The sequence below is a fragment of the Spermophilus citellus genome (assembly GCF_964194105.1).
Source record: "Spermophilus citellus genome assembly, chromosome: 2".
Lineage (NCBI taxonomy): Eukaryota > Metazoa > Chordata > Mammalia > Rodentia > Sciuridae > Spermophilus > Spermophilus citellus.
Genome location: NC_138183.1, coordinates 240,514,683 through 240,525,336, shown reverse-complemented (window position 1 = coordinate 240,525,336; position 10,654 = coordinate 240,514,683). Strand labels below are relative to the sequence as shown.

At 36.0% G+C, this 10,654-nt stretch overlaps 2 protein-coding genes across 2 annotated transcripts; both read right to left on the bottom strand.

The window, feature by feature from the left end:
• Nucleotides 1–614: 614 nt before the first annotated feature.
• On the bottom strand, nt 615–1,574 carry LOC308641835 (olfactory receptor 1165-like; the record flags this gene model as incomplete). Its single annotated transcript, XM_081280421.1, has 1 exon — nt 615–1,574. One exon carries the CDS (start codon nt 1,572–1,574, stop codon nt 615–617), a length of 960 nt encoding a protein of 319 aa, XP_081136547.1.
• Nucleotides 1,575–8,727: 7,153 nt separating this feature from the next.
• LOC308641834 (olfactory receptor 1165-like) lies at nt 8,728–9,687 on the bottom strand (the record flags this gene model as incomplete). Its single annotated transcript, XM_081280420.1, has 1 exon — nt 8,728–9,687. The coding sequence occupies one exon, from the start codon at nt 9,685–9,687 to the stop codon at nt 8,728–8,730; it is 960 nt and encodes a 319-aa protein (XP_081136546.1).
• Nucleotides 9,688–10,654: the final 967 nt, after the last annotated feature.

The following is a 10,654-nucleotide window of genomic DNA, read 5'->3' as shown; positions in this document are numbered from 1 at the left end:
GGAAGTCACACAACAAGGGATGCATAAAAGTAGTAGCTCTTCTTTTTAATACCTACTTGCAGAAGTCAGTCAATAGTTCTCATAATATAACCAAGGGTTCTCATTGTACTTAATCTAGGTGAAACAAAAAGTGATGCTTTATAAAACTGGTGGGTCAACACAGTGAGTTCTAAACATTTGAGTATGAATCTGGTAAAGGCACCTTTCATTTGTATTTGAACCACTCAAATATTAACCACAAGGTAAATTCAGGTTGTAGCACAAGAAATGAATTCTAAATATGGACTATTAGCTCCTCATTCTGACTTCTGTGGTGTTCAGTGGGGAAGTTTAGAAGCATATTACCTTCTGAAATTCTTCAGGAGAAATCTATAAAAGCAGCATATATGCAATGAAACATAAATTTATAAAGTGCCCTAAACATTTAAGAGCATATTGTATTCAATATTGGATGGACACAAGAGTATTTCATATTCAATAATGGTTGGAAGGTCATAGGTCATCACTAAAAACATGAGTATTTACATAGTCACACATAATCAAATATATGGTTAAAACAAGTGCCATCAAGAATATTTTTTAAATTAAGTATGATTAAGATTTACAAAACATATTTATCTGAATTTTATTTGGAGAGAATGCAGTTTGGAGTTGATTAGCCTCCTGACTGTCTCTTTCAAATCTTTGTTCCTGAGACTGTAGATCAGGGGATTCAGCATGGGGATCATGACTGCATAAAGTGCAGTCTCCACTTTGACCAACAGCCAGGAGTTTTTGTCATGGGGCACACAGTAGAGAAGGAAGATGACCCCATGGAAGATGGTGAGGGCCATCAGGTGAGAGGCACAGGTGGAGAAGGCTTTGCGGAGGCCACCCTTAGAAGGCATCCTGCTGACAGTGGCGATGATGAAGACATAGGAGGCAAGGATGATCAGGAGGCTACACACTTCATTGAAAGTAGAAATGACAAAACATGCCATCTGACTGAAAGAAGTGTCAGAGCAGGACAAAGAGAGGATGGCAGAGTACTCACAGCCAAAGTGATTCATGACGTTAGACCCACAGTAGGACATTACTGCCAGAGAATATGTGAGTATCAATGAGCAGAGGACACCCCACATGTAAGATCCACCCACCAGGAGGGCACAGAGCTTTTGAGACATGTCAACTGTGTAGAGAAGGGGGTTACACACAGCCACAAACCGGTCGTAGGCCATCACTGCCAACATGAACATTTCTGTAATCACACAAGAACAGCCAAAGAAAAACTGTGTCATGCATCCACTGAAGGAGATACTTCTATCTTCCACAACCAAGATCTCTAACAACTTGGGTGTAATCATACTGGAGTAGCAAACATCTAGAAATGAGAGGTGGCTGAGGAAAAAGTACATGGGTGTATGAAGCTTGGGATTGATCTTTCTCACTATGATTATGCCCAAGTTCCCCACCACAGTGACTGTGTAGATGGTGAGGGACAGCAGGAAGATAGGAGCCTGGAGCTGTGGGAATTCTGAGAACCCCACCAGGATGAATTTAATTACAGTGCTCTGGTTTCTGACTTCATGTACCATGATTCTTCTTTAAAGAAAAAACATAAGGAAAGAAATAAAATTGGAGCAGCAGAACTTGACATGGTGGAGAGGCAGAGACTTAGGTGATGTTCAGTGTGGCCCAGTGAGGGAGAGAGCTGTCAGTTTTTCTGTGGTGAGTCCTCTGCTTACCTTTGCATTCTTACTTGACCCATTACCTGGCCCTTGATAAAGAGGAAGTTACTGTTTTCTTCAGGACTGTACTTTTTAAAATCTGGAATCAAAAAGTGGTAGTGATCATCATTATTTTATGTATATAAATGTGTATAAATGTATCTTATGCATGGAAGGCTTCATGTGAAACTATTTTATGACAAGCACGGATACATGTAGAAATGTCAGAAAATCATTGAACTAATCATATATTTTACATGATCACATCACAGAATCCTTGGGAATAGAAAATATTTCTAAATGCAAATACAAAGAAAAGAATAAAAATTTTAGGGACAGATTATACCTTATCAAACTTTTATAGGTCTTTACCAACATAATTAATTATTCCATTATCAAAACATATTCTAATATCTTTTTCTTTTTTCTGTCCTTCCTTTTTTCCATTTCTTTTCATGTTTCTTTTTTATTTGTTTGGTTGGTTGTTTGGTTACAGAGTCCTTGCATGCAATACCACTGAACAGCATCTCCAGTTGTTTATGGGGACAGGGTCTCACTAATTTCCTTAGATTTTGGCCAAGCTCCTCTAGCTGTCCTAGAAGTTCAATTATCCTTCCTCAGCTTCCCAAGTATCTGGGATTGCAGGTGTGCCTTGACCTAGCAAACCCTATTTTCAATTTATCATGAAGCATCTACTGAAGAGAACTTTTAAGTGTATCATCAACCCTTCCACTGATAAATAGATTCTTGCAGTTATATACAAATTATCTTCCATCTGTGCATTGTCTAGAACATATTATATGAAATACAAAGAAACAACCCATTATCAGCAGTTAAATAGTGTAATAAAAATAGTAATTTTTCATTCCAAGTATCCAAAACCCTTGCTTCATGAGGCCATTTTAGGAGTGCTGACCAAAGAGAACTAAAAGCATATGTAACGCTGAATAATAAAAACATCCAATCTTTTAATCCACACAATGTCCAAGTGAATAGAGAGATCAAAAAAACTGTGATGTTAACACATCTGAGAACTGGGACAAAATTTTTTGCTAATGTGCTTCAAGTGACAGGATCTGTGAAACCTACCACTATTAATCCCAGCACAGAGCACTGCTGTACCTTGCAAACTTGACATGGTGCAATGGCAGAGACTTAGGTGAGCTGGTGACTTCTGCAAACAGTCACACATAGGGTTACTGGTGAACCACAAACCCCATATTTATACCCTTAGGATCTTGAAAAACTAGCCCTAGACATTTACTTTCTAACTTCTATTTGTTTTCAAATTCACATTCTTTTTTGAATTCCAGTGCCCATGGACTCCTTCCCCAGTGCTTAGATAATGCTCACTTTGCATTGCTCCCCAACCACTGCCTGGTGATTTTTGCCTTTGCTTATCCTTTCAGATGCTCAGGTTGGGGCTATTGTAAAATCATACACAGTTAATGAAAAAATGAGGAAATATCAAGCTGTCTCTCATTCTTCACTCCTACTCTTGCCAGCAGGCATTTCAACAGAACATTGCTTGCTCTCTGATAAAAACTACTGTCCAACTAACCCTTGAATACAATCATTGAAGTTTTTGACTCCACTGTCTTTCAAAGTGCATAAATGGAAGCTATGAATTTTGATGACATTTCCTTAATACCTCAACAAGCAATTCTGTCCATCCATACAGGTATCTTAAAATTGCATTCTCTGAAAATATTTATTTCTTCTAATCCATTGCATTGACTCCATTCCTCCACTTGCGTTTTAATCTTGTTTAATCACAATTTCCCTGTATATCTCTTCCAAGAAAATGTCTATGGTTATCCAAATGTGAGGTTTTCTCATGCTATACATTCTTTGCACTTAAATTACCAGAACATTTATGAAAGCATAAGAGATTTGCTATTTTATGTTTGCATTCAGGTGTGCTCTCTATTTTACTAAATTCAATAAATTTAATGAAAACAAAAACTTACTTTTGACAGTTCACTTAAATCCTCTAGTGTGACATAGAATTCAGAACAAAGTTTCAAACTCAGTCAAATTATCCTAGGAGTCATGAAAACAGAATTTAGTATATTGAATATGCACCATTCACTGAACTAAGGAGACATTCCTTTATCTCAGACCCCACAGATTTTTTTTTTCTCCAACCATTTCTGGATTTCAAAACACCTCTTGGAAGAATGCAAAGATGCCCAACATTGAAGCAACTCACCAAAGGACATATTCTTCTGATATGCATTTTTAATCGTGTACTTCCTTGCCATTATGCACACACTTCATGCACATTCTCCCTCATGATTAAAATGTTCTTATACATTTCAAATCCCTTTCAAGGCAGTGACTCTTTCAAATTAGAATTCAATAAAGGAGGGAGTTAACGTTGTTCCAACTGTCAACAGCATAATGATGCTCTGAGGAAGTTATAGCTCATGAACATATATCCCATAATGCTCTTTGTTTTACATTTAGCTGTTTAACACTAGAGACACAGACCCTGGAGAATCCTGATTATTTTGAAGAAGTATAAACAACAGAATTAGAGAAAATCACTACTCTTCTGTTACTTGGAGTAGAGTTTCTTCTAAATTGGCAATTTATTGATAGACATGTCTTAAAAATACCTGACTTCTATATGGAGGTTCACTCTGAAAATCACAAAAACATCAATGAAAGAACAAGACCATATTCATTTCAATCATGCCAATGTAATTATATGTTGTAAGCATTTTTAGTCTTGTTTGATTTGTTTGCATAACATTCTGCAAAATCATAGATAAAGTTTGTTCAAAATAAAGATGTCAAATAGTCTGAGTCATGAAATAATGAAAAGATGGATACGGTTTTATAATTTTTTTCATGTACCAACCTAGGTACATGTATTTAGACAGAACTCTACTCTACACTATACTATATATTCTGAATATGCCTTCAGCTAGGGAGTTCAGAAAACTGGCATATATTAAGTATCTGGCTTTCACTACAGACCTAGCTATATTCTTCAGAACAATCCTATCGATTATAGCACTGGCATTTTTCATTCATCTATTATACCTGCTACATTTACACTTGTGGATTGCAGGTCAGGGTTAAAAAAAATAGTGGTGTCAAACACCATAAAAATAATACCCAGATTCTTGACTAACTATGAAGTCTTGAGAAATGCACAGAGGCACTGACATTTAAAAATAGTAATTACTAAGGATTTTGTTTGTTTGTTTGTTTGTTTTTTAACAAAGGATTGAAAATTCTGATGCAGTTACACTGGAGAAGTTGGGGAAATAGGTTGGGAAAAATGAAGCAGCATTTTATGTTCATATTTACAATTATCAACTGATTTAAATTGGAGATAGCTTGCAGAATAAATATTTTTGCTTGGAAGAACTTTGGCTGGCTGACCCATATCAGTGTATTTGGTCTAGTATATTAGTTGAAGTTACAGCAGAGATTAATCACTAAAAAATACTTTTAAATCAAAGCAAATGATCACTTTAAAACAGAACACTGAGAACCAAAACCATTTCATTTCCCCACTCTATTCTACTTTCATTTCACTATGGCATGTAAAAAAATAAAAATAAAAGCAAAGAATAAAAGACGCCCAAAGCAATGTGTGCACTATAACAATTGTGCAATAAGTTCTATGTTTTAAAAAGTATTAATTCTTTATCACATCAAGTGACAAAAGGTACATATGCGTTCCAAAACAACATGCGGATTTTGGCTTGGAATCTGTGTCAATGATATTGACTGTTTTATCATCTGATTTGTAGTCTCATTAGATTTTAAAGAATTATTTTCATGATCTCTAGACATGCTTTTTTTGAACCAGAAACTAAATCACTAAACCGTTGCTGTATCAACCAAGAAGAGATATTTGCAAAATAGAAATAGATAAGAATTGTATATCTTCATTGTGATGATGTGTAAATTTGAGTTAAAATACAGAAGTATCCCAATTACATTCTGCAAAATTACAGATAATGTTTGTTCAAAAAAGATGTCAAATATTCTTTCATGAAATAATGAATGAAAAGATGGATATGGTTTTATAATTTTTTCAATTTTATTAACACAGCAAATATAGTGAGAAGCAAGAAGAAAATTTAAAAAGATACAAACAAACAAAAACAACCCTGAATGACTGGTTAATGTATCAGAACATATTATTAAAGAACATATGCTGTGATCCAAAGTGAGAAAGTTTTTTATGTGTTTAGGATACAAGAGGACTCATGCTTAGGAAAGCTCTAAGCAACATAAATATTTAGATAAATGGTCAATTATAGTATTAATGTGAAATGGACTAGTGTTATTTTCAACACATTCAAACATCAATTGATTTGAAGGGTGAACTCCTGAAATGATGTAAAGTTTGAGAACTATTTATTTTAAATTTTAATATCAACAAATGTACATATTCTTTACCCAAGAAAATTAAAAGCCATATATTTGATGAGGGGGATTCACATAAGAGTTCCAGAAGAAACTACCAATATTGTTTAAAAACTCAGAAAACTGTAAGTGCATTTGTAGTAGAATGAAATTTTACCTCTCTTTCTCTCTCTGCACAAAACTCAAATCAAAGTGGATCAAGAATCTAGGTATTAAACCAGGAATCTTGCATATACTAGAAGAAAACATAGGCCCCAAAACACTTTACATACACAATGCAATTCCCATCAAAATTTCAATTATGCTCTTCATGGGAGTGGAAAAAGCACTCACCAGAATACCCAAAGCAACTCTTAGCAAAAGTAAATGGATAAATAAACAAAATTAAGCAAGAGGTATCCCAATATCAGATGTATATCATACTAAAGAGCTACAGGAATAGAACTAGTATTGTCAGCAAGAAAGGGAAGAAGACCTATGGAATAGAATAGAAGACACAGAAATGAAAACATAAAAACACAGCTAACTCATCCTAGACAAAGGAGCCAATAACTTACATTGGAGAAAAGACAGCCTGTTCAACAAATTGAGCTCAGAAAACTGTAAATGCATACAGAGTAGAATGAAATTTTACCCCTCTTTCTCACCCTGCACAAACCTCAGCTCAAAGTGGATCGAGAATCTAGGTATTAGACCAAAAATCTTGCATATACTAGAAGAAAACATAGGCCCAACACTTCAATATATTGGAACAGGAACTGACTTCCTTAATAAGAGACCCAAATATCAAAAATTAAAATCAATAAACAATAAATGGAATGGCATCAAACTAAAAAGCTTCTTCACATCAAAGAAAACACTTGATAATGTAAAGAGAGAGTGTACTGAATGGGAGAAAATCTTTGCCACTTGCCCCCAAGATAGAGCATTAATTTCCAGGATAAGCATCAAGAACCCAAAAAACTTAACACCAAAAGAAAACCAAATAGCCCAATCAATAAATGGGCAAAGGAACTGAAAAGGCAAGTCATAGAAGAAGAAATACAAATGGTCAATATGAAAAACTCTTCTCTAGGAAGTAGAGAAATGTAAATTAAAACTACACAGAGGTTTCATCTCATTGACGCTGGAATGGCATTATCAAGAATACAAGTAGCAATAAATTTTTGGTGATAATGTGGGAATAAATCTACATTGATACATTGATGGGATGAGTGCAAATTGGTCCAATCACTCTGGAAAGCAGTATAGAGATGCCTCAAAAACCTAGGAATGGAACAACCACTTGACCCAGATATCCCAGTCCTGGGTAAGTACCCATAGGATTTAAAATCATCATACTACAGTGAAAGAGCTCCATTAATGTTTATAGCAGTCATTTTACAGTAGCTAAGTATGGAGCCAACTTAGGTGCCCTTCAGGAGATGAATAGATAAAGAAAATGTGGTATAGATACACAATGGAGGCTTACTCAGTCATAAAGAAGAATGACCTTATGACATTAGTACTGACAAATGGATAGATCTGGAAACTGTCACGCTAAGTGAAGTAAGCAAGTCCCAAAAAACCACAGGTCAGATGCTTTCTCTAAAAGATACAAGAAAGGTAACTCACAATAAAGTGCAGGGGCAGGGAATGAGGGAAATTAGAAGTGCAGTAGATTAGATAATGAGGAATGGAACGAAGCAAGGAAGAATAGGATACACATGAGATTGCATATTCCATATATTTAGGGTTCAGAGACCAGGAAACTCTGACTCTTAAATCAGACATCCTGCAATACATTTTCTAACCAACTGTTTAATATTTTTCTTTCTTAGTGACTGTCATTCTATAAATTTTGGAAGAAAAGGAAAGATACACCATACAACACTGACTCTTTGTTTAAGCAACTGAGTGGGTACAAAAGGCAATTTACTGATGAAGACTTACAGAAGAGATGAGTTTATTGTTAGAATGCATGATCAAAGGTACAATTCCAACACAATCATGTCATATCCCTAAAAACAGGGTACAAGTTTCGTTAGAGGTAAGTATAAATTTTTATTGCACTCAGCATTATCTCAATACATTTCATTGAACTCTAGTATATTGCACTGGAACTCAGACAACAAGGGATGCATAAAAGTATATTTAATACCTACTTTCTGAAGTCAGTCAATAGTTCTCATCATATAAATAAGGGTCCTCATTGTACTTACTCTATTAAGGTGAAACAAAAAGTGATGCTTTATAGAACTGCTGGGTCAACACAGTGAGATCTAAAGACTCGCATATGAATCTGGTGCAGTCACCGTTCATTTTTGTTTGTGGCACCTCTATTAAGCACAAGGAAAAGCTAGGCTGTAGCACAAGGAGTGAGTTCTAGATATGTACTTCTAACTCCTTATTCTGACTTCTGTCGTGTTCACAGGGGAAGTTTAGAAGCATACCTTCTGAAATGCTGCAGAAGAAATATACGAAAGCAGCATATTTTTTAATCAAACTGAAAATTATAAAGCACTCTGAACATTTATGATCATTTCATATTCAATATTTCATGAATGTAAACATGTTAAACACATTCAGTTGAAACAAGTTTCATATTTTTTTTAAGAATCATGCATGTTTAAGTTATACAAAAACATATTTATCTGAATTTTACATAGAGAGAATGCAGTTTGGTGTAGATTAGCCTCCTGACTGTCTCTTTCACATCTTTGTTCCTGAGACTATAGATCAGGGGATTCAGCATGGGGATCATGACAGTGAAAAGAACAGTGTCCACTTTGACCAGGAGCCAGGAGTTTTGGGCATGGGGAACACAGTAGAGGAGAAGAATTATCCCATGGAAGATGCTGATGGCAGTCAGGTGAGAGGCACAAGTGGAGAAGGCTTTGTGGAGGCCACCCTTAGAAGGCATCCTGCTGACAGTGGCGATGATGAAGACATAGGAGGCAAGGATGATCAGGAGGCTACACACTTCATTGAAAGTAGAAATGACAAAACATGCCATCTGACTGAAAGAAGTGTCAGAGCACGACAAAGAGAGGATGGCAGAGTACTCACAGGCAAAATTATTTATGGTGTTAAGCCCACAATAGGATAGTCTTACCAGAGAATATGTGAGTATCAATGAGCACAGGACACCCCACATGTAAGTTCCAGCCACCAGGAGGGCACAGAGCTTGCGAGACATGGCAACTGTGTAAAGAAGGGGTTTACACACAGCCACAAACCGGTCATAGGCCATCACTGCCAACATGAACATTTCTGTAATCACACATGCACAGCCAAAGAAAAACTGTGTCATGCATCCATTGAAGGAGATAGTTCTATCTTCCACAACCAAGATCTCTAACAGCTTGGGTGTAACCACACTGGAGTAGCAAATATCCAGAAATGAGAGGTGGCTGAGGAAAAAGTACATGGGTGTATGAAGCTTGGGATTGATCTTTCTCACTATAATTATGCCCAAGTTCCCCACCACAGTGACTGTGTAGATGGTGAGGGACGCAAGGAAGAAGGGTGCCTGCAGCTGTGGGAATTCTGAGAATCCCACCAGGATGAATCTGTCTATAGTGCTCTTGTTTCTGACTTCATGATCCATGATTCTTCTTTAAAGAAAAAAAAATGAGGAAGAAAAGAAAATGGAGCAGCAGCACTTGACATGGTGGAGAGGCAGAGACTTAGGTGATGTTCGGTGTGGCCCAGTGCGGACGAAAGCAGTTAGTTTACTGTGGTGAGTCTTCTGCTTCCTCTTGTGTTGTTACTGGATAACTTGCTGCCCATTGATTCGGAGCAATTAGCTGTGTTCATAGGACTGTAGTTTTCTTATTTGGAATGAAAAGTGGTAGTGATCATCATTATTTTTATAATGTAAATTGTCTATAAATGTATCAGATACATGGAATACTTTACATCAAAATATTTTATGACAACCAAGGAGACATGTTCAAATGTCAGACCATCATTGAAACGATCTTATTACTCATATGTTAATTTCATGAGAGTCACTGAAAATAGGAAATACTTTCAATATGCAAATAAAAAAGAATAAAAATGAGGGGGGGCAGAATATATCTTGTCATACATTCACTTTTCTTTATCAATATAAACAATCTTTTCATATTTTATTCATATTCTATTTTCCTTTACTTTCTTTTCTTTTTTACTGTGGAATGAATCCATGTGTGTTTTACCATTGAACTCCATCTACAGTTGTTTTGATTTTGGGGGACAGAGTCTCACTAAAGTGTTGCTGAGGGTCTGCCTAAGGTCTTGGGGCTAGCCTAGAACTCACAATTATTCATCCTCAGCCTCTCAAGTAGCTGGAATTACAGGTGTGCCCCACCGTCCCTTGCCCAACAAACCCTGTTTTCAAAAGATCATGAAACACCTACTGAAAAGGACTTTTAAGTGGTCCCATGAACAATTCTACTGAAAAGCATTTTCTTTCTGTTATATATCAAATGTATGGTAATTTATAAGGTTTACAATGCTGAATAATAAAAATGGGTATTTGGAAAATTTCTTAAAGGTTTCACATTGATTATTTTCTTCAACATATGCATTTT